Raw genomic sequence first — 25902 nt, 5'->3', positions numbered from 1 at the left:
CCAAGCAGCTTATTAGGCATGATAACGTAAAGGGAGCTTGACCTTTGCAACCAAAGCCTATCTTAGAACATTATGCAAAGAACATGTAGTTCCTCATATTGTTTTCTTTTTACTGATTATAAATGTCAAAATCCTTCCACAAAACTGACCACTCTAGGCACAGCTGGACTCTCCTTCACCACTCCCATATTTTAACTCCAGGTAATTAGCACCAACTCAGTATTAGAGTAATTATTTCTTTACATGGCTGTCATCCTCAATAAACTGCAAGTTCCATGGGAGCAGAGATGTGTCTTATTTCTCCATATTCCCATCACCTAGCAGTGACACATAATAGGCATTCAGTGAATAAGTGCTTTGCATTTAAATTGTCCTTCTGATGGTTTCACATTGCAAGAGTTTCATTTAAAACTAACAAAGAACTACACATGTATTAGAATGGCTAAAATACAAACAAACAAAGGAAACCCCTGACAATTTCAAAATGCTGACTAGGACACAGAACAACCAGAAATCTCATAAATTGCTAGTGGGAATGCAAAATGGTACAGCCACTTTGGAAAAACAGTTTGGGAGTTTATACACTTATACATACACCTACCCATACAACCTAGCAACCCCATTCCTAAGTATTTATTTACCCAAGATAAATAAAAACACATGTCCATAGAAAAACCTGTATACAAATACGTTTGTAACAATTTTATAAAACAAGCTTATTCATAATTTCCCAAAACTGGAAACTACCCAAATGCCCATCAAGTGATGAACGGATAAACAAATTGTGGTATATCCACATTATGGAATATTATTCAGCAATAAAAAGAAATAGGGGCTGGCCCCATGGCTGAGTGGTTAAGTTTGTGCGCTCTGCTTCAGCGGCCCAGGGTTTCGCCAGTTCGGATCCTTGGCACAGACATGGCACTGCTCATCAGGCCACGGTGAGGCAGAGTCCCACACAGCACAACCAGAGGCACTCACAACTAGAATCTACAACTATGTACTGGGGACTTTGGGGAGAAGAATAAAAAAAAAATATTGGCAACAGTTGTTAGCTCAGGTGCCACTCTTTAAAAAAAAAGAAATAAAGTACTGGTATGTACTATAAATGGATCAATCTTGAAAATACTATAATAAGAGAAAGAAGCCAGTCACAAAGGATCATATGTTGTATAATTCCAATTACATGAAAGGTTCAGAAATAGGCTATTTTGGAAATGTCCAAATTATCCATAGAGATAGAAAGTAGATCGGTCCCTGCCTAGGACTGGGGCAGTCAGGAGGCAAATGGAGATTGACTGCTAATGGGTACAGGGTTTCTTTTTGGAGTGATGAAAATGTTCTAGAATTAGGCAGTAATGATTGACACACAATTTTGTAAATATATTAAAAGCCACTGCACTGTATACTTTAAAAGGGTGAATAAACTTCATGGTATATCTCAATAAAGCTATTATTTTAAAAAAAAAAAGCTTTGAGGCTGGCCCCGTGGCCGAGTGGTTAAGTTCGCGCGCTCCACTGCAGGCGGCCCAGTGTTTCGTTGGTTTGAATCCTGGGCACGGACATGGCACTGCTCATCAAACCACGCTGAGGCAGCATCCCACATGCCACAACTAGGTGGACCCACAACGAAGAATATACAACTATGTAACGGGGGGCTTTGGGGAGAAAAAGGAAAAAAATAAAATCTTTAAAAAAAAAAAAAGCTTTTCTAAGATTTTAACAGGAACTATGACACTACACTTCAGCTATGACTGAAGAAATGCAAAGTCTTGACTCCAGCTGTTCCATTCAGGTGTCACTAAAGGACTCAGGTAATTAAACCTAAACAAGACAGTAGTAAAGCTCAAAACATAACTCTAATGCTATCCATCGTCATAATATGTGTCAATTACATTTCAATCTTTTTTTTTCTTTTGAGGAAGATTAGCCCTGAGCTAACATCTGCTACCAATCCTCCTCTTTTTTTGCTGAGGAAGAGTGACCCTGAGCTAACATCCATACCCATCTTCCTCTACTTTATGTGTGGGATGCCTACCACAGCATGGCTTGCCAAGTGGTGCTATGTCTGAACTTGGGATCCGAACCAGCAAACTCCAGGCCGCCAAAGCAGAACGTGTGCACTTAACTGCTGCGCCACCAGGCTGGCCCCTGTCAATTACATTTCTGAGGATGCCTTTAACACTCCTCCAGAGACCTACAAGGAGTTATTAGTCACATTATCCACAAGAAGCATCTTCTCATGTCTTCCATTATTTCTGATGAGTTTTTCTATCTCAGAGATTCCTGTCTTATACTAATGCACTGTGTCCTTCAGAGACCCAGCCCGTCCCATTTATAACCAGGGCACATTTTAAGAATGATGTGCTCCAGTATCTGGCTAGAAGCAATACTAGACCATAAAAGATACTATATCCATAAAAACCAAAGTCTGCCCTGCTGCTGTTCATTTCAATTGTTGTTTGACTTGAATGGTTAAGCAAGGAGATACACAGCAGAATTCGCAGATTCACCAGAATCTGACAGGGGCCGCGACGTGAACGCTTCTGCTGTGGCCCCCTGTTATCCTCCATGATCCTTGTATTTAAAAACTGAGCAGCAAAGCACAGCTGCTTTTATGCAAATAGCCCTACGGAGAAGAAAGCAATAAAGAAATAACTGTGCCAATTTGGGCTAGCAGATGTCTAGGGTTCTACCCCCTTTCAGAACCCAACAGATGCCCAGTGTATACACAGATTAAGAGCTATGGACTATAGTTCTGTCTATAGTTCACTGTCACTCTCTGGCACCACCACCACTGGAGAGGTCACCAAGGTGCACATGTATTTATTTTTAAGCAGGGAACCTGGTAAGTACCAAGAGAATTCACTTCAAGCTGACGGACTGGGACCACAGGAAGAGAAGTACATTATTTTTTCTCAGTTTCTGAATTCTTCTCTTCTAATGGAAGAAGAGAAAACAAACAAAAAAACAAACCAAAAAGAACCCCTGCATCTCAAGTTTATTGCACAACTCTGATTCCAGATGAGACCAATAATAAAAATAAAGTAATCAAACAAATATAATAGGATAGTATGGTCAAAAGACCAAACTGTCTTAACCATTTTTAAAGCTTTATTATTTTTGAATTTGAGCAGGCTTACCCCCTAACCCCTTTTATGCCCAGCCCATCTCTGACCATAAGATGACGCTGGTTTATAAAAATAGCTACCAATCTACCTCTGGGGGGAGGGAAATGGATGTGTACATTGTTTTTCATAACAAGTCTTGTAGAACTGATCAAGTCATAGCTACGATATAACAGAAGATTAATATGTGCCAGACCCTGTGCTGAGGACTTTACCTGGATTATTTCATTTAATCTTCAAAACTGTCCTATGAGGTAGATATTAAAATCTCTATTTTTAGATGAGGAAAATAAATATTAAATTCAGTTCTTAATACAAATCAAGTGTCCCTGAAGAAAGCTAACCATATACAAATTATTTATGTAAGCATTCCAGAAAGAAAAGAACATTATGTCCTTAACCTAACCTTCCAACACATGTAACTACATTTAAGATGAACATGTTAAAGCATCTAAAATGCAAAGCATCTATATTCATTAAAATATTTGGTATTTGGAAGTTTAAAAACTGTACTTTAAAATGAAGCCTGTATCATTTTAGTAATGTTACCTTAAGGTACTTTAGAGATCATAAAGTAAAATGCAATAATTTAGATTAAGAAAAGTTGAGTCAGAATTTCCAAAATGTCTAAAGAACAGAATATGTTTTAGAAGAACAGCTTTCTTTATTACTTTCAAATGTTAGTGCTAACAAAATTTTGCCAAGTGTGCTAAGGGCTGTTTTACTTTTTTTTTTTTCACGTATTTCACATATATTTATTGGGAAGTTTAATATGCCAGGCATTAAAGATTAAAAAGTTAAGCGAGGCATAGACTTTGTCCAAGCATATTCTCTGTCCACAAGAAGCCAGCTGTCTAGTTTACAGATAATTACTATATAATGAGGTAAATGTAATAACAGAGCTATGTGCTTGAAATTATGGGAGCACAAATGACAGAGAGATCAGAAAGCTTCCAAAAAAGGAAGGCCAGAGGCACAGACGCCTGGTCCCAGCTTCCTCAGAAATTTGGAAGGACCCAAGAAGAGATTCCTCAAAGGATATATAGAGTATAGGCTATAAATAGATAAGACTTGTTTGCAAATACTATTAAGGATGTAGTTTAGCAAACCCTTTCTCCAGGACAGCATCAGGTTAATTTGTGTGTGAATATGTACAATTTCAGAATAATGTCTACCACGAAAGAATCCGACTTTATTTTAAAGACATTTTTGGTATGATCTTAAATCTTTTCCCTGGTATTCAACTTTGGAGATCTGGAGGGGAATATTAACACTATCTGTTGAGCCTGATCTGCAAATATGCACTCTCCAGCATACTAGGCTACAAATAATCTAACGTCTTCCAATAATAGTTTATTTATAGAGTACTTTACATCTCATAAAGCATTTTTACAGACATCTTTGCTCATCTGAACCTCATTAAGGAGTTCTTTTGAGCCTTACTTAGCATGCCCTATCCCACTTCAACTTTTCCCAGAACCTTTCTCCTCTTGTTAAACCAACAATAGAGCTATGAAAAACTCTTGGAATTAAATAAGAGCAAAACTGGTCAATATTGGCTTTATGCCCAGTGCTGTTTTAAGCACTTTACATGTTTTATCTCATTTCTTCTTCACAAAAGCTTATTGAGGTAAATACTATTATTATCCCATTTTACAAATGAGAAAACTGAGGCACAAAGACATCACACAGAAAGTATCTGAGACAGGAGTCAAACCCAGGCAATTCAGAGTCTTAAAACTATTGTGCTCTTCTGCCTCTAGGTTGAGAACCATTCCCAGTTAAAAATTCTCATCTCTGTTTATTATCTAACCATTATTTTCTAGTCATCTTGGTGTGGGGTGTGTATGTGAAAGAGATATGTACCCTCTTATATTATTGTTTTCTTATTTATTAAGCTGAATTCCACAGGAAGAAGGGAAAGCAAAAACATGAATAATTCTAAAGCATTTTTTCAGTCCATAATTTTAAGTCACTCTTCCAGACCTATTAAAGGACTGGTAAAAAAAAAAAAAAAAAAAAAAAGAAAGAAAAAACCCTTGGGGCCGGCCTGTGGCTGAGTGGTTAAGTTCACTCGCTCCACTTCAGCAGCCCAGGGTTTCGCTGGTTCGGATCCTGGGCGCAGATATGGCACCACTCATCAGGCTATGCTGAGGCAGCATCCCACATGCCATAATTAGAAGGACCCACAACTAAAATATACAACTATGTACTGGGGGTCTTGGGAAGAAAAAGTAGAAAAAAAAAAAAAAAGAAGATTGGCAACAGTTGTTAGCTCAGGTGCCAATCTTTAAAAAAAGAAAAAGAAAAGAAAAAAACCTTAATATTTTACTTCAATTTGTGCGTCAAACTCTATTTTGAGGAAAGTTTACTTAAATCAAAAACTTGAAGTAATAATTTGCTTTTGAAAAGTAATTGAAGTAGGACCTCCTTTTAAGGTTTACATATTTGAAGCTTTTTTGAAGCTATCTGAAACTTCTTAAATTGATTCAATTTATAAAATTTAATTTTATTCCCAAAATGTTTTGGAAACACTTATTGCCTAAAAAGTGAAATACCAATGTAAAAAAATTATATATATAAACTTATGTAAATATATAAACATAAATATATGTTTATGTATGTGTGTGTGTGTGTATATATATATATATATATATATAAAACTCTTTCCATGGACTCTACTATCAACCAGAATATATTACGCCTTCCAGAGGCAGCGGGAAAAACAAGCAAGTAGACTGGCAGCGTTGTGATTATCCTCATTCAATGAGACTATTCTACAAGCAAAGACTCAAAAGAGGAATTTCAACACACAATTTGAGGAAGGAAAAAGGTGAGAAAACCAAGAAGAAATGAAAAGGAAAAAGCAGACAGAACTCACTATTTGTACAACTGTATACACAAGATAATCATCTTTTCACTGGGATGGCCAGTGGTAGGCAGAATTATAACGCTCTGCTGCTCTGCAGTTAGATAAAAGTAAAATACGTAAGTCAGAGTACATCATAAGCACTGAAATTTCAATAGAACTGGACAAGTTAATTTACATCCCTGTGAATCAGTTTCCTCATAAGAAAAATGTGGATAACAGTAACACCTACCTTATGAAGACAGTATTTGTAAAGCACTTAGTACACTATGTAGCATAAAGTAAGCACGAAAAGAATGTTAAATAAAAAAAGTAAACAAAATACCGTTCTTCTCTGCCATCACACGGGAAGGTGAAGACAGTCATGGTACGGAGGTTCAGAATGAACCTCAATTCTGTTTTCATGAAGTAATAATGAACCAAGGTAAAAGTCAGGCATGATTTACAGGCTACAAACCATAATTGTGAAAGAGGGAAGTGGCAAATAAATTGCATTCAACTAAGTGGAACTGAATATACATAAGGCATATGAAAAATCTCCAGCAATTATTTTGAAATAATGGAAGATAGGAAAGTTGTCAGAGACCAAAAGAAAGGAGGAAAAATATTACAAACATGCATATACACACACACACACCCCCCCACACACAAACACACACAAACACACGCTTTAAGGAACAATACATAAACTATTGAAAAATCTGTAGTCACTTGGAAAAACTGCAGGTATGAACAAGATTTCAATAGATACATTGTGTTTTTAAAAATGTTTCATTTGAATAATTTTACAATTTTGTTGACAACTCATCTATCCTATATAAAAACAATTTCATTTAAAATATAAACGTAAAAACTCAAAGATAATAAAGGAATATCTTTAGTGAAACAAATTAGGATATACGCAAAATGCTTTTGTCAACTGTAAAGAAAGCACCACATAAAATTAATAGAAAAAGTGGCAGTATAATATTCGTATTTAGCCATTTCCAGGCAATATTTGTTATCGTTGTTCAAACACTCTATAGCTTTAGAAAATCTGATGAAAATTCTACCTACTGGAAGCAGAGGCTCAGTCTGGTAGACAGTCTATCAAGCATACAAGAAAACTCTTACATTCTCCTTGTAAATTACAATAATTTTTGTAATGCTAATGGAAAACCACAGATTTTGGCATAAAAGTGAGAAATGAAACAGAAACCACAAGTTATAAAACTATACTATGACTTCTAGTACAGATAAACTGTGTGAAATCATGACATGGAACAAAAACTACCTAAGATCAAATTGTTTTAAACATCAGCTCATTCAGACCCATTTCTTCTAAGATAAGACTACATATCTGCACTGTCCAATAAGGCAACCCACCCACATGTGGCTATTGAGCAAGTGAAATGTTGTTAGAACGAATTGAGATTTTTCTATGTGTAAAATACACACTGGATTTCAAAGATTTAGTATGAAAAAAACAATGTAAAACATCTCAATAATTTTTATATTGATCACATGTTGAAATATTTTGGATACAGCAGGTTAAATACAATTTCACCTATTTCTTTTTACTTTTCAAATGTGCTACTAAAAAATTTTAAATTATCCTATGTGCCTTGCAGTCTATTTCTATTTGGCAGCGCTCCTACATACAAATAGATTTAACGGTAACAGTTTCAATTCCTATGTTCCAAAGTTAAGACCACTGACTATTCCAGCAACTAGACCTGTTTACAAATTCAACCAATCCCTGCCCAAACTTTGCTTACTAATTTCTGCTCTAAAACCACCCCATGACTAACCTCAGCTTCCAAAACTTTATTTAAGAACTCTAATTTCTCCCCCTCTAAGACACTCCTGAGACTGTCGAGGTGATGTTTGCTCAGCAAGTTTAGGAAACCCAGTTTTGTACAATCAACAGGTTTCCCTAGTGGTCTTTGTTTGGGCTCTGACAAAGTTAACGACAAAGAGTTGGAAAATGCAATAAGTTGTGTTGAGGATGCATAACAAACAGGAACAGTTAGAAAGAATATATAAGTTGCTCTGTCTAGTGATTAAAATTATGTAAATTAAAATCCACACTTGTAGCAATCTACCTTATTTCAGAAGAGTAAAAGCGTAAATCGCGTGGGCATTAAGGTTTCTGCTACAACAGAGTAGGAAAACTTAACATTAAGTTAGAAACAACAGGTATAATATCAATTTCACTGACATTTCTGAGTCCTATAAACAGGCTAGAAACATGATCTAAATTTTTAGACTTTGTAGACCCTTATTATTTCCCTAATCTGCTACTCAACTCCTGACTGCGTCTTTAGAGTACAAATGGGTGCAGTTTTACAGGAGATATAAATGTGACCATCTCTATACTTTTCTTTCAGTTTCAGGACTCAGTGGAACACCATTTTCAAATCCCAACAACCAAGGTAAACCCTCTAGTCTAGAGCTGATTAGAATGTGGCAAGCTAGCTGAAGAACACCAAGTCTCCCCAGTACAGAGTGAACTGCACCCTGCCATTATGATTCCAATCAATGGCTATATTTAAATTCCAGAATTACAGCTACTTAAATAGGCCGTATTTATGAAAAGCTAAATTTATCCCCAAATCACTAAACAGAAAACCATACATATGACTCAATTTTCACTTTTTACCATTGCACACATATTAATCTCAAGCAACACACAAACATTTTCACTTACCCAAAATAGTCACCTATCCCATCCAAACTTATTTTAACCATTTCCTTTCAACTTTCTCTGTGTTCTGCACGCCAGTAAGTAAAAGATTTAATAAACAAAGACATCAGATACCCTCCAAATCCTACGGCAACCTAACAACAGAACATCAGAATAAAAATTTTTCCTGGGGCTGGCCCCGTGGTCGAGTGGTTAAGTTTGCGCGCTCCACTGCAGGCAGCCCAGTGTTTCATTGGTTCGAATCCTGGGCGCAGACATGGCACTGCTCGTCAAACCACGCTGAGGCAGCGTCCCACATACCACAACTAGAAGGACCCACAACGAAGAATATACAACTATGTACCGGGGGGCTTTGGGGAGAAAAAGGAAAAATAAAATCTTTAAAAAAAAAAAAATTTCCCATCTTGGGAACCATACATTGATGTCAAAAACCAATGTTGTTGCATCTAAATATTAACACATTTACTTGATTTAGCAATATGACCCACAATCAATTTTGCAATTTTGGTAGCTTTACTTTGATTTTCAGTATGCTTCTTCAGTCTCTCTCCACCATCAATGAATGCTCAAATCAAATTAGGTTCATACTAACAGAACATGATTAAGGATGACCACTGACAAAAGAGTATTCCAAAATCAAAGAGAGATATTGACTTTTAGATCATTACTACTACTTCACAATTACATGGTCTACTCAATATGTCTCCTTCTTAGTCTCTACAGGGTGCATGTATATGTGTATGCATATGTATATAAAAGAGAGAGATATGAGTATGTGTTTCAATGCAAAAAATTACCAGCGCAGACTCTGTGCTCCAGCCTACATGCAAGTGTATTTCCCATAATGAGCCAACATAAATTATAAAGATAAGATGACCCTTTTGTGAATTCTATGGAGGAAGAGCAATACAGGTTGTTACAGGGAACACTATAGCATAAAGAGATGCTCTCATTCACTCCCAGAGCCTGACCTTACATCAGTTCTACTTCCGTACTTTTAATTGCATGCTTGCTGCCTATTTTTACTTGAATAGCCCCTTAGCACCATAACACTCAACCTATTGTGGGGACAGGAATTCAAGAAATGGAAATATCCTTATCAGTAGTTTGAGAATAGACAACAGCAGTTTTGACTTCCTGAGCTTCAAATAATAGGATTCAAAGAGAAGGCAGCAGTTTGATGCACTGGAGTGCCAAAGAGAGAAAGGAGAAAGACCATCTTCTCTTCTCCCTCAATCCTTTTAATGAATAGGGACCTCCATGGAAAATGGTGTGGGACACACAGTGTCACCAAGTTTTAGCTGGAGCAAAGCCATGTAGGAAAAGAGAAAGATGGAAAAAAAAATTACCTAAAAGTAGATACTGTTTTCAGCATAACAGAGCTCAGAACCATCTTGCACTCCTTTGTATCCTCTACTCCATCAGTCAGCACTCCTGACATATTTTCCTTCGTAAGGTTTCTTACAGTCATATCTTCCTAGATTTGTGCTAAACCCAAGATAACCATCATGCCTCCTCACCAGCCTCCCTGCTCCCAGGTTGTGCTGCGGCAGGCACATATACTTCTTCAGTCTATCTGCCTGGTCTTTCTAAACATATTTTTATTGTGCCACTGCTCTGATCTTTATGGTCTGCAGGAGAATCCACATTCCTAAGCCAGACATTCAAGACTGTCACTATGGTGATAAGCATCATCAGTATTAGTCTAATTCTGGACTCCATTTTGCATCCTTATTCTTATTTTACCTTTATCTCATTTTTCTCACCTACTTCTAATCTATGTCCTCTTGCAGTGTGGTATGTACAATGACATCTTAAAGTCTTTTTAAAACCAAGTGGAATCTAGTAAATAAAAATGTATTGGGTTTTTTTAATCCTAAGAGACAACCAATCCATCCCTATCTCTCATGAAGACCTAAAAGTCCCCTGCTCTAGTCAAGAAGGTCTGCTCAATAACCCCCCCTTATCACTCATTTTTCTTTATTTTGGATTCCCATTCTATCCAGCCAAATTCTATCTATTCTTCAAAATTGAGGGGCTGACCCCGTGGCCGAGTGGTTAAGTTCGCGCGCTCCGCTGCAGGCGGCCCAGTGTTTCGTTGGTTCGAATCCTGGGCGCGGACATGGCACTGCTCATCAGACCACGCTGAGGCAGCGTCCCACATGCCACAACTAGAAGGACCCACAACAAAGAATATACAACTATGTACCGGGGGGCTTTAGGGAGAAAAAGGGAAAAAATAAAATCTTTAAAAAAAAAAAAAAATTGAGCTACAGGGACCCTCTCTATCACTTTTTTTTAAACCATTCTAGGCTAAATTATTCTCTTTTTTTTTTTTTTTTTTCAGGAAGATTAGCTCTGAGCTAACTACTGCCAGTCCTCCTCTTTTTGCTGAGGAAGACTGGCCCTGAGCTAACATCCGTGCCCATCTTCCTCTACTTTCTATGTGGGACGCCTACCACAGCATGGTGTGCCAAGCGGTGCCATGTCCGCACCCGGGATCCAAAATGGCGAACCCCGGGTTGCTGAGAAGGGGAATGTGCGAACTTAACCGGTGTGCGACCGGGCCGGCCCCTAGGCTAAATTATTCTTGCCCCTCCTTAACCATTCCTGGCAACTAATACATCACACAAGCTGGTACTTGCTTTCATATACTGCTCTGTTGCATGTATGTTAGTTTCTAAGGACAGGATTCCGATAATTTGCGTCATCCATAAGACCTAACACCAGTCTAAGAACATATCATGTGCATTGTAAACGCTTACTGCATGCAAACTCCAGTTAACAGCATAGCACACGTGAATTTCTATAGCTCTATTATATATGAAGGGAAAATATATAAAAGAGTATATAAGAATTTTGCACAGCATAGATGATTTCTGCAGCTGTCTCTATAGAACACAGGTAAACAGAACATGTCTTTTTACAATACTGACTACTGTGAGAAGTCATCAGACTAGATCATTAATAATATACACAATGCAAATTATGCTGAACACAGGGCCTATCTTTCTTTGATGGTTTAGAACAAACATGAAGTGCCTTAGGGGCATCATGAATATTATGATCACGTCACAGGAGATTAAAAGATTGGGTTTGAACTTGCTTATGACATTCCCTAGAAGAAACTTCATATAAATCCCTGAGGTCAGCTTACTTGCCTATGGCTTGCTTGTATAAAACTGGAATATAAAATGGGCAAGTGCTTAACTTCCTGGATAGTATAAAATGGCTGCCTTTTTGAATATTTAATTAGTGTAACAAAAGCTGAAGCATCCTTTTACCTAGCTTTGTCCTCTCCGTTGAAATCTTCTTCACAGTCTTTCAATGTCCTTTCATGTCTCAGTATTCAATACATTCTCTATTATTTATGTCCCTCTAACTCCCTGTGTCACTCCAACTCCCTGTGTGCTTCAATCCTCCATTATATCCCTTAGTGTGAAGGAATATATTCACTATCAAGAGATTTTTTTCGTTTCCTCCTCACTCCAGGCCTTGCATTTTTGACATTAACCTGTAATTTCCTTTAAGTCTCTTTCTATATTTCACATTTAACAGAATCTAGGCCTAAATTAGAATATCAAATATCCCATTATATTTTAAAATGAAAATCTTGTGTTATACCTGCATGATTCACCAACTTTAAAACAGCTACTCTGGAATATTTCATATACTAGATCACACCAAAATTGATAAGTCAATTAGAATCATCTACACTGGCGAATACATAGGAAGTAGCCAGTAAGCTCTAAAACGTTAAGTAAATAATTTTGCTACCTTCAGATGAGCTTATGTCTTTGGAATGTTGAGGAATTCAAGGTCAAAATATGATAAAATCAATCTCCCCACCCAACCCTAAATCTTCTAAATTTATAAAGCCTTTGAAAGCGGAGTTTAAAATTTTCCGTTCACCAAAGTTTTACTTTGCAACAGCCTGAAGCGTTAGCACAATTAGTCTGTCTTTATTCTGCTTAAAATCAACACAAAGTTTAATTTGATAAACATTGCAAAATATTATGTTTCATCAGGATTATAAAATGGTTCAAAGTATTTAGATTGTGTTTTTGCAGCTTAAGGGCCAACTATTTTTTAACCAGAGTCAACTATTTTGATACTGTCATTACACAGATTTTAAAAATAAAGTCCTTTTTTTACTCTAGATAATTTTTGCCCTTTGATGAGCACGTTGGCAATGAGGTGCCTGGTAAAGCTTCAACTTAAACTGTCATGTTGAAAAAAAAACCATCGCCTCTCCAAACAAACAAACAAAACAGGGTCTTTCTATTTTAATTTAGGTATATGTAAAACATGATGCTAAAAAACAGTTCAGAAATGGCAAAAGTTTGGTCAATTGTTTTTACCACTCCTTGATGCTATACATCTTAAACAAACTGTATTCCAAAATGCTCTGTTGTTAAAATGACTCTTTACCAACAGAAACTAAGTACTAACAGATGATGATTAGGTTTCCACACTAGCCTATAAGTAGATAATTGGTTACAAAACTAAACAGAAAAACCTACATCATGTAGCCAACATTGTTTCAAAAAGAAAACTACAAAGTCTGGTGCATTTCTCTCAGTGAGTTGCAGGTCTATCATCAAGATCTAACTGACAACTGCTCTTCTACCCCACAAACTCCCAACTTCTACTCACTCCCCTAGCTCTACTCTCTACTCTCTTCTCTAGGTTACAATAGTAGGAATAGGGCTTCTAAGGTCATAGCAACAATAAAGGAGTGAATGGGAGAATGGAAATGTTCCTCTAAGGAGAGAAGGTCATTTGTATATTAGCAATTCATCTGAAGTTGTACCTCCTATACCAGAAATGAAACATCTCTCTCTTGAATCAAAACTTTCTAGTCCATTTATTTATTCATTCAAACACAAGCATCTACTATAGCTGAAGCTTTGCTTAGCTGATTTTCCAGATTAACCCATGAGTTTCATCTTCCTATAAAAAATGCCCAAAGGGGTCAGCCCCATGGCCAAGTGGTTAAGTTCACACGCTCTGCTTCCATGGCCCAGAGTTTCTCCAGTTCAGATCCTGGGTGCCGATGTAACACTGCTCATCAAGCCATACTGAGGCTGTGTCCCACATAGCAGAGCCAGAAGGATCTACTAGAATATACAACTATGTACTGGGGGCTTTTGGGAGAAGAAGAAAAATAAATAAATAAAAATGAAAAATGCCCATAGTACACTCAATACCTGTGACCAATAAGCCCATAAATTTCTGTCCTCCTAGATGAGCTGTAAGCTAACCTAAAGATGGTGGGTTTGTCTCCAAACCTTTGTAATGCTAGTATTATTGTCATTATGTGATTTAATTTAATATATGTAAACCAATGAAATGAATGCCAAAAAATTATTTGTATGATAAAAAGCAATTTGAAAGCTCTAGAAAGAGTTAGATAAAAGAGGAGTTGAGTCTCTTTTATTTAGAAAGTTCTCAAAGTTAGGAAGAATTTCTCTCAGCTATGAAGAGGGAGAAAGAGAAATTTTATGAGATGCCTAAGTTTTTAAAATCCTTTAAATGTTTATTGGGTGCTATGTAGCAGTGCTTTTACTCTATATCTGTGATTCTTAACCATTTTTGAGTTAGGGACTCCTTTGGAAATTTAATAAATGTTATAGCCCACCTCTCTCACTAGAAATACAAATAAATAAGCAATATGCAATTCTAATGGTTCTTATACCCTGTCCCCATCTCCTCTCCCCTCCACCCTCCCACAAAGCTCATCTCCCTGTGGCTCTACGGAATCTAAGCTTCAAAGCATTTCATCATGTTTACACCCATTAAAAAACTAAGCATTGTATTAGTACAGCAGAACTAAATTCCTAAGGTCTAATCTCAACTTTGCTAAGACCCTATTAATGATATTTCAGACAAGCTAATAACATCCACTGACCTCTGAAGTGAATTTATTCAACTTAAGTAATAAAGGATACCAGGTTTCATTTCTCTTGTTGCCTGTGATCCTCCCATATAATTGACTGGTTAGTAATTCCTTATAGATCTTTGCAATACCAGGCTGTAACCCATAAACAAGATGACTAATCAGCTAACACATACTCTAATTCTCAGGGTACAATCAAAAAGAAATCAGGCTTGAATCAGAAAAAGCTCTTGATTTAGAATGGTAATTATTTCTGCTCTCAGATTTAGTGTTCTAATAAGTAGTTCATGAAGTAATCTATCTTAATAAGGTTTTCCTTCCCATGCATTAAGAGGCACACAAAACCATGGGTGGATAACAGATGTCAGATCACTTGCTCAAATATTCTCAACACACAGCTTCTTTCTGAAGTTCCTCTACTCTAAATCCACCTGGCTCATGAGTCATGAAAATTCTAATCTGCCGCTATTAAGCATTTTCACCTCTAGATCATTTTCCCCCAGCTGCCTAAACCAAAACCTGGGAATCATTCTAAATTCCTCCTTTTCCTTTATTCCCCACATCCAAAAATCACTAGTCCTTCTAGTCGGCCTCCTAATTTATTTCTCAAATCTGTCTGTCCCTTCTTCTCAATCACTTTAGGTCCTTACATGTTACCTGGTTTCCCTGCCTGTGTTTGGTACCTGACAATCTATGCCCAGAACAATCTTTCTGAAACAAAGATGTGATCACTTCATTTACCAAATTAAAAGCCTTACAATGGCTATCTTTCTCAGCTTAAAAATCCTTCAATGTCGGGGCCAGCCCGGTGGTGCAGTGGTTAAGTTTGCACGTTCTGCTTTGGTGGCCTGGGGTTTGCCGGTTCAGATCCCAGGCACAAACCTACAACCGCTTGTCAAGCCATGCTGTGGCAGGTGGCCCACATATGAAGTAGAGGAAGATGAGCACGTCCTCCTCAGCAAAAAGAGGAGGATTGGCAACAGATGTTGGCTCAGGGCTAATCTTCCGCAAAAAAAAGAAAAAAATCCTGCAAAGTCCCTATTGGACAAAGTTGAAGGCACAGACTGCTGGAATGTCCTTTGTGATGTGGCCCCTACCTACTTCTCCAGCTCCATCTCTCATTTGCCTCACCCCTACCCTGAATCTTCCGCTCTCTCAGCACACCATGTTGCCCTTACCTGTGTACCTGCTGTTCCCTCTGCTTAAAACAAATCTTCTTTGTTGCAATCCCTTCCCAAATCCCCTGGTCTGCCTATGGAACCCTCCTCCTTCAGCTCTAAATAAAGTTTTAAAATGCCCAAAGATATTCATGACAACATTACATTTAATAATTAAATACTGAAAACAACCTAAATCCTCCAAATATAGAAATAATTTGTTAAATTACAATGGATTCCTGTGATGGAATATTATGCAACAAAAATGTTTATAAATTTAATGTTTGAAAAGCTAAAAAAGTGGCTATAAAATTGTTTACACAGAACTATCTCAACTATATAAAATACATTATACATACACACTAAAAAAAAGATAATTGGCAGAAAATGCACCAAATGATTAAGAGTGCTATCTCTGGGTAACAGAATTACAGGCAATTTTTCCCCCTTCAAATTTTAAATAGTGAATATGTATTACTCTCAAAATCATAAAAACTTTGAAAATATTTTAAGCTGTGAAGACTTTCCTGGAGCCTTCCCAATTACACAGACAACAAATTTAATCATTCCTTCCTCTGATTCAAGTACACATTCTCTTTTTTGTGCATATCACATACTGTTACAAAACTTATCATCCTATATTTTAATTCACATTTGTAAGGGAGCTGTCTGAGGACAGAATATGGTTCAGCTTCAATCTCTAATGACTGACCTCTGGTAGAGGCCAGTTAAATGTTTATAAAATGAAATTACTCTTACATTGCTGGCTACATGCAAATGACCAATAAATGCCTAATCAATCACTTGTAAATGTAAATCATTAATAGATTCAACAAATATTTACCATGTGCCTAAAACATCCCAGGTAGTGTCACAACCCCTGGGAACACTGTGGTGGAAAGGTCCCTGCCCTTGCGCAGCCCACATTCTAGCGTAGAGAAACAAAACACAATAAACCAGCTCATTTCAAAGAGTGACAAATGCTATAAAGACAATATGGGATCATGGGAATCAGGGACGATCTGGGGAAAGACTGCAACATCAAAAGCATGTTGAAAGATGATGAGTGACAAGCTAAGAAGGAAGCAGGTGTAGTGGAATGGAAAAGCTGGACATAGAGTCAAAAGACCTAAATTTCCATTCCTGCTCTGTCACCTTACTAGTCAGGTAATATTCTCCGAGTCTCAATTAGGATAATAATTCCTAAATCACAAGAACATGTAAAGACTAAATACAATAATTTATATCAAAAGCGTAAGGCCAGTGCTTGACATTCAGGGTCCCCTGTATTTTTCAGCTGGATCTATTTGGAGAAGAACATCAAAAATAATACAACATCCAAAAGCTTGAGTACATGGATTATGACTGCGAGTGAAGATGCCAAAAGAAACTTAACAATGTAAATCCCATCTCTTTGATCAGGGAACTCTGTAATGGATATGTAGTTAACAAAAATACTGCCTATGCTATCCTTCTTAACTGTTTATCTGAACTCACATTCTACTGCTGATTACCATTGCTTTAAACAAGAACGTGGCAAAGAGTTGAATAGTCTAGCCACAAAATCAAATGCAAACACATAAAAACAGTTTTACAGTCCAAAAACTGTCTCTCAGCCTTTCCCCACAATCTCATAAACTTCACTGGTCTTCACTACTTTTAATCTCTTGCATAGCTAGGTTATATTTCTCTAGTCCAAAAGAGGAAAGGAAATTTGCCATGGCAGACTGCAAAAGAGAGGGGCTTCCGGGCACGTTTACCTCTTGTCCTTTTTAATTGCTGCTTATCTGAAACCCAAGAACTAGGTCTTCTGGGCTTTGAGTAGGGAGTTAGATTGTCAGATCACTAACATGCTTCCTCTGAAGTATTTCAATCCCTAATCAGTCCCCAAACCCTACCATATATTTAAGATAGAAAGTCTTTTGCCCTTTACATCTCTGCTTTCCAATCTCACATTCCTCTAACAAACACTAGCTGAACAGGCCTACTATAAACCACTCTTAGTCAACCTCTTAGACGAAAGAATTTTCTCCTTAATATTTCTAAGTGCTATTGTCAGAATTATCCTGACTCTCATTCTGATCAGCTGCAACATTAACAACTTGATTTTGGAAGTCAGGAACAAAACAGATCACCATGACAGGGTAAATTAACTCCACAAGAATGAACTAATTAACAGTGAAGAGGCAAAGAAAAATTTAGCTCATAGGATGTAAGCTAGTGTTCTCATCTATTGATTGCCAAAACCTTTTATGTCAAAGCAAGAACCCTGCTTATTTGGCATACCAAACCTACAAATACAGAGTGACAGCCCAGAAACTATGGGATGTCTATAAAGTCTGGGAACACAGATATTTTCTATTTTTAGAAATTGAAGACGTCCTTTATGACATTATGTACATTCACCTATGTCTCCATATTCTACGGACATTTTGTAAGGAAATGCTACAATGGAGAAACTATCTCAAAAATGTTTAATATACTGTACTGAAGGAAGAACAAAACTATAGCAACTTGTGTTTAAATGTTTATTCATTCATTTAATGAGCACCTACTAAGTGTCAGGCGCTCATGAACTTCCAGACACAGGTTCATTTGGTAGCACTGACCATTTAATTAGCTGCGCTGAGTTACTAAAGATAGGGAATTACTTTTTTTCTCTTGTACTTGATCTTGACCTTGAAATAGGTTTGAATGCCTGAGGAATGAAGATATTTGTCTGTCAGTACACAATGTTTCCTTCCACACATGTACATTAATTCTATGATCACTTCAAATGATATAAAGGCTGTTTCATGCCCATTTTTTTTTCTCTCCTCTGAAGTCTATCAACAAGGATTCATATCATATATTTATTATTTCTGAGAATTATATAATAGTGCTTTGGGGTAGAGAAAAGTAGACTTGATTCCAAGATGCTAATTTATTGTATTATTTTGACTATTACTTTTCTATTTCAAGTTAAGTCAAAATACAAATACTAGAATGGTTTCACATTAAGAAGTTCACATATCCCACACCTGTAAAGAACACTAAAGGATATGAAAATTAAATGTAATAGAACCAAAGCAGAAGCCCACAAAACAAGCCATCTACAAAGTCTAAGGGCTAGCTGTGGAAAATTCCTTGTGAGGCTGGTGACTACTGCAAGCACAGCCATCTCCCCAGAAAACCCCCTTTGAAGCTGTGGCTATATTCTCCAACTCTCAACATCCAAATTTGGGGCTTTATACTGAATTCTGTCACTGACAACCACATTGGCCCCTTAAGAGAGCCAGGCACGGTCTTCAGGGAAGTGGCAATAACGAGCTTCAACTATTAGAGCCTTTGTAGCTCTAGAACTACCAAAATCAACACTTGTAGCAGTCAGGAAATTAAGAATTTAAGTATTTCTCTCACCACCAATTAAAATGTTCATAGAACAAGGAAAACTCTTATACTTGCATTGGTGAGTCAGCCATAAGCAGAAGCAAGCAGTTACAAATGTACACCATCCTTGTGACATAAGCCCATGCTCCCTAACCCTCAGATTACCATGACTGGCTTTCTAGGACAAGCAATCACCATAACATACAAAGAGACTTTCCTTACTCTTCTATCCCTGCTAGACACATCTTTCTAGCCCCTCTCCACTTCCAGATGCTATCAAAGAGTGCTTAACTCTGGACTACTTATACAATCAACAATATTTCCTCTATTAAACTATAACTGACTATAATTACTGGTTGTTAAGCAGGCATCTAAGAACCATAACAGTATCTAATTTTCTAAACACTTTGTACACATTTTCTCATAAAGCAAAGGCAGAAGATAGGCTTGCTCTCTCCATTTTTGCAGACTGGGAAAAAGAATCACTAGATAAATGACCTGACCCCAATCACCAGTGACAGAGTTGAGTCTTCAACCAGTGTCTTCCTCATTCCAAGCTTCATTGGCTGTCCACTACTCTATGCTTGCCTCCATCTCTTTCCTCAGTAAAATCCACACAGCTTAATCAAACTTTTCATATTGTAGCAAACAAAGCCATAATCTTTTGATACTTGCAGATCAAAACACTACAAAAACCACCTAAGCAACGACAACAAGTTCCATATGGACAAGCATTACACATTGTGCAGCCCTTGAAAGACAGCAAAATAGGTCAACCAACAGAGAAAGCTATGTAAGTAGGAAATTGTGTCACAGAGAATATTTTAAAACACTACATTTCTGAAAGTGTACTTTTGTATCAACTCATTGCAAGGTCATGAAGAGTTTAAAGCTGACTACTTTTCAACATGTAGTTTTGAAATATACGGTTTATATTATTAGATTAATGTTTTCAGTAGCACAGAAAACCTCCTAATATTTCCTAGCCAATTCCTCTTTTAAATAGAATACAGATAATGTGGCTTTGCTGGCATTCACATTAACCATGCCACAACAGGTTCTGAAACAGTCTATGAGGTTGGGTGGACCTTCAGCGGTTTCGTGTTAGAGCAGTAGTTAAGAAACCAACTACAGAAGAGTCTCGGGTTTTAAATCTAGGTCATACTATCCTTATTCAAAAGCAAGCAGTAACTAGATGATTTATTTTACTTCCTAAAAACGATTTTTTTTTTTAAGCAGTGTAGATGGGTTAAAAAGTATTGATGTTTCCTCAAAATTTATTATGAAAAGGCATATTTATTTTTAAAAATAACTTATATTCCCATGAATTCATGTAAGGAATTTCTTCCTCTGTTATAGATAACCCACCAGCAAAATTAACACTAAATTACATTTAACTAGACTTATGCCAGAAAATATAAAATCTATACAATCACTTTCCATTTGGGATAGGGAAAGAGGAAAGGGATAAAGGCAAAGAAGTAGACAAAAAGAAAAACATAATTTGAAATTTTTTCCAAAAATATATAAATTAAGTAAATAAATAGAAAAAATATTGACTACTGTTAAATCTAAATGGTAGTATACATATGGGCACTATATTTTTCTTCCTCCATTTCTATCAATACAAAATTTTTTTAAAACACAATTTCCAAGGTATAGCGTAAGGTCAAGTAGAGATTCAGGCCAGTCTTCTGCTTCTACACTGTACTGTTAAACTGATGTCCTAGAGGTATTATAGCCAAGATATTATATGCCTTCACTGGCTCTGGAGGCAGATTGCCTGGGTTCAAATCCCAACTTTGTCAGTTATTGGCTGTGTGATCTTGAGCAAATAATATAACTGCACTAATCCCCAATTTCTCTGTCTGTATAATGAGGATAATAATAGTCCTCTACCTCGAAGGAGTTCCAGAGAGAAACTACATGCAAAGTGTTTAGCACATAGCCTGCCCCACAGATAAATGGTGGATTACCATATTGTTACAGTAACCAGAGGGTACCTTAAGACAGGAAAAAAGACTAAATGACATTACGTAGAAGTTTGGGGTTATTCGGATTGCACTGTATAAAAAATTGGTAACCCATACTTGATAAGATCACACACAGCCTCTGGTCACCATTACAATAACAAAAATCATAACTCAACATTTATGTAGTACTTTATTATGGGCCAAGCACTGTGCTAAGCACTTTACAGGCAGTTTCTCATTTGAATTCATATGAAGCAAGAAATTATTATTATTATTCCCATTTCACAGATGAAGAAATTGAGGGTCAACATGTATACACAATTTGCTCAAGATTATGAAGCCAGTTAACTGGCAGAGTTGAGATGTGAACCTGGGCAATATGCCTCCAAAGCCCGCTTCTAGCAGAAACTATGCCCCTGAACTTGGGCAAGCCATTTCACATATTAGGTCTTCGATTTCCTCCTCTGGAAAATGAGCAGAACGGTGCAGTAGGTGCTCTCAAAAGTCCCTTCTAAATTTCTATGGACAACAATGCTATTTAAATCCAAATTTACTACATAGAGAAAACATCTCTGCTCTAGTCCGTTTACATACCTAGGCTTCCATCTTAGATAAATATAGAATGATGCATATGCATAATTCCCCTGTGGAGTGCCTCACTGTTCTCGAGCTCTGTTGGTGGGAGGTATACCATTAAGAGGCATCAGCCAGATAGAGAACTCACTAGATAGTTTCATAACTAAGTCCCTTTGAATGGAGTCCAAAGAGAATCTGACTTAAAATGAACTCTACCTGACAATACTAGTACTACAGGGAAGTAAAGGACACACATGAAGAAAATTAGCCAAAGCTCTAGGACCTAAGTTATGTCACTCTACCTCTCAGGACCTCAGTTTCCTTATTCACAGAAATGAAGCAGCTTTTAGATACAAGAAATACCTAAGGAGGCAGCCACCCCAACCCAGGGAAACCAATCAATTTTATGAGAATTGAGGAAAAGGGATAAGGAAACATGTGTAGTGTGAAAAACCACCTTCAAATACAGTTATTGGTTTTACAATATAAACCACAGAAGTAAAGCTTCAAAAAATCTATTGTGTTGGTTGGCAAAAGAGAGTGAAGCAGCACTGGGGAGATGCAGGGGTGGGGGGGGGCCTGGATTTAAAAATATATATATTAAGATACATTAAAGTAGACCACTGTTGAAAGCCCCTTCTAGCTCAGAGAGTCTTTGAAATAAAAAATTAAGCTGATTTGGAAATAAACTCGTCAATTTAAAGAAAAAAATCCTATTTGTCAAAATAAACAAATTTCTTTAAAGTCATTAGAACTACTTAAGCTATTTTTCTCCCTTTTGTGGAAAAATTGTTTAAATAAATGCACAAACATAAAATTCTGCACACAAGACTCAAGGTGTTTTGTTTTTTAAACATCCTTGATATATTTATCAACGCAACCTAAGTCTGGTAACGCTCCAAGCTAAAACACAACCAGGTTACTCCTACTCTGGTTCTAACATTGCTTCAAAGCCCTGAAGTTCCATTTTAAGTAAGAAAAAGAAACGAGACATAAAGTCCACGTAATTCTTCCTGAGGTCAAATACATAATCCTCAATTTTCAATCAGATCTCTCCTCCTACAAATCTTTCGGCCATCTTTGCCTACTCAGTAGTACCACCAGGGATGAAAAGACAAGAGCCCCAACTCAATCCAGTTGGTCTGGCTCTCATTAGCATCACTAGTAAATGGTGCAGTGAGAAACAACTGGCAATCCCCACACTCCTTGTCAATATCAGTTTTGGAAAAATCTTATGGATTTAATCTCTCCCCAGTCCCCATTTCCAGACATAATTAATCAAAAACTAGGTATTCAGATTCAACTCCTAGAAAAAGACAATGTCTACACCATCAGCTCCCCAACCCCAAACCTCCCCATCAGATTTTAGGTTATCCTCTAAGACTGGACTTGGGTAGGGAGCGTCAGAATAAAAAAAGAGACTGTTAGAAAAAGAGATCTCCTACCAATTGCAGCCTCCCTGTTTTACTGCCTCCAAAAAAAAGCACATAGAGAAATTCCAGAAAGTGGATTCCTCCTTTTCTCTACCTATCAAACTAATTCCATTTTGCGCTGTCTATTTATTTTATTAAAATAAACAAACTTTAGAGTAATGGGGAGAAATACACCTTAATATTAAAACCTTCCATTCCTGAAGGACCCTTGTGAAAATTTGGTAAGATCTTCTCTCATCAAAAACTTTCATGCACACAGTTTACGGGTTTCAAGAGCCCCCTTTAACTGTCAAGGTTAAAAATCGTTGCTCTAGCCTAGAGAATCATACTCTTCTCAATAACCCTGTCTCCTCCTTCACAGATGGGAGCGACCCCAAACATCACATCTGAACTGTAAAGAGCAACAAAACGAAGGTTCCAATTGCACCTGATGCTGTAAACTACCTCTGTCAAATGTCGGTTCTGCAGTTTTCTAGCAATGCTCAAAGGATTTCTGTTTCATTTTCTTGACCACCCAAATTGGGTCTTATCCAAAGCCCTCCTCTCTCTTTCTTTTCTTTTTTAACTGAGCCTAGAAGCTTATGGCCAAATCAATTCGTAAGTGAAGGATAAATGTTTGCCTGAGAACAAAAGCCCCCAGTGAACACTCACCCTCACTACCCCTTTGCAAATCAAGATGTTCAGAACACTGCCAACTGATGTGGCCATGAGCTGGATCAGAAAGCAAGAACAGAATACGCACACTCCATTCAACCTTTTTGTCTGGGGCACTTCCTGGGTTTTTAATTGGCATTTAACACCAAGACACAAGGCTCATTTTTCATTAAAGTTGCAAGACTTTCATTTTGCAGGGTTTCAAATGGTGTAATTGATCTGCATTGTCTTCTTAAATAACCCAATTGAAGGACACTGCAGCTTTAAATATTTCAGTGCTAGCTAGTAAATAGACTCCATTGCAATATGGCTCTGAAGGTCGTGTCCTATTGTCTCTTTCCTCTAGAAAAAAACAATTTCTAAGTCCTTCTCCTAGATAACATATGAAGGGTTACCCCTAGAATTTCCACTCTTCCATCTCAGTCCCTGATAGAGTTCCGGTGTTTATTGGAATCTCACACTCATAATTTTCCCAGCAGGGGCAATATGTTGATTGCTATTAATGATGCCAGCACCTTAGCGAGACATAAACACATGTGTTCACATTAGTTTAATTGAGCATATGCAACTGTCTGAAATAGCACAACTCAGGGGCTGTTAACCTCTTTAAGAGCAGGGCCAGGGTGGTTTGGGAGTGGACGCCTTTCAGGCGGCACCCTGAGACCGAGATTGCATAACCAGAAATGTGTAGCTACTTAAAACGACAGGAATCTCAGCCTACTCATCCCGGGACTATGCAGGCACCTTGCCATACACTTGCAGCTTTACTTGTCAAAGAAGGTCAAAATAATAGGCACAAGCACGATGAAGGAAAAAATAAACTAAAAGAAAAAGGGCCTTTTCTATCTTGTCAGGATGCATAAATACGATTCCTTGAGCAGTCACAATGTTCCCCGACCCTTCTCCCCGGTAGTGGAATACCCCAGTGAACTGAGGGTTTTGGAAAGGGACAGGGGAGCTGGACATCACTGACTTTTTTAAAGAACAAAATTAACGCACGATTAAAAGAGAAGAAGGGGTAAAGCGAAGGGGGGTACAAGGAAGGTGTGTGCAGGTGCACTGGAGCATTACCTGAAATGGCAACAGATTGTTACCATTATCGGTCCGGAAAGCGTTATCCTCCATCCAGGACTTGGAGGTGAGTGGGGCCGCGCGGGGGAACTTGGGCGGCGCGATCACATTGCTGGAGAAGGGCTTTTTGAGCGGCGAGATGGGGTTGAGTGGTGAAGGTACCCCGACGCCCACGCCCACACCCACGCCGACCGCCCGGCGAGGGTCCCGACCTGCCTGCAGGCCACCCCACGGGTTGGACGGCGCGCTCCAGGCGGCGTTCACACTCTGATGCGTGTTCCAGCTGGACGAGGCGGACGAGGCTGCGGCTGCGGCCGCGGCGGCTGCTGCAGCCGAGGACGAGGACGGCTTGCTGGTCATGATGGGCTGGTGGCCGTATGCCGCGGCGGCGCTCCTCTGAGCATAGGGCGCCTGGCTGGGACTGGCGGGCGACCGGCGCTGCTGCGGGGGCTGTGCCTGCGGGGGCTGAGCAGGCTGCGCGGGTTGTGGCGCGGGTGGCGGCGGCTGCTGGTGGTGCTGGGTCTGCGCCAGGCCGATCTGCGGGGAGAAGGTGCCTCCAAACACTGGGTTGACGTGGTGCGGGAAGTTCTGGAAGAGCATGGTCCCGTTGACTGGGGTGATCCCCTGGAAGAAGCTGTCCTCCACCGCGTTCGTGGTGCCCGTGGACCAGGTGCTGCCGAAGGACGGCGACAGTGACGCGCCCGGCGCCGCGGGTTCCTGCGGCGGCGGCGGCTGCTGAGGGGGCTGGTGGAAACTCAAGCCCGGCAGGAGCGGCGATTCCATCTGCATCTTGTCGGGGCCGTTGGGGGCCGGCGGGGCCGCGGCGGGGCTGAGGGCCGGCACTGCGCTGCTGTCCTCTGGCTTGGGGGTCTCGGAAGAGAGGGGCGTGGACGGGGCTTCGGCTGCGCTGGGCTCGGGCTGGGGCTGCTGCTGCTGCTGCTGCTGCCGCTGCTGCTGGGACTGGGGCTGGGTTTTGCTTTTGTCCATCAGTAAATCATCCTGCATGGTTTGCGCAGCTGAAACGGGAAAAAAGAGAGACGCGTTATTGTCAATGTGATCGTTAATGCCCCTCGCTGAAGCGGACGGG

General features: G+C 38.6%; 1 protein-coding gene across 24 annotated transcripts in view; it reads right to left on the bottom strand.

Moving 5' to 3' along the window:
* Nucleotides 1-25902, bottom strand: part of CPEB3 (cytoplasmic polyadenylation element binding protein 3) — a 222420-nt gene that overhangs the window by 158701 nt on the left and 37817 nt on the right. For all 24 annotated transcript variants that reach the window (XM_070610193.1, XM_070610223.1, XM_070610286.1 and 21 more), the window contains exon 2: nt 24816-25831. In XM_070610193.1, the coding sequence (XP_070466294.1) occupies nt 24816-25820 (1005 nt within the window). In that variant the 5' untranslated portion in view covers nt 25821-25831. The remainder of the gene's footprint in view (nt 1-24815; nt 25832-25902) is intronic.

This window comes from Equus przewalskii, chromosome 1 (genome assembly GCF_037783145.1).
Source record: "Equus przewalskii isolate Varuska chromosome 1, EquPr2, whole genome shotgun sequence".
In the NCBI taxonomy this organism is placed as follows: Eukaryota; Metazoa; Chordata; class Mammalia; order Perissodactyla; family Equidae; genus Equus; species Equus przewalskii.
Note: the sequence above shows the minus strand (reverse complement) of the source record. Positions and strands in the feature narration are given on the sequence as shown.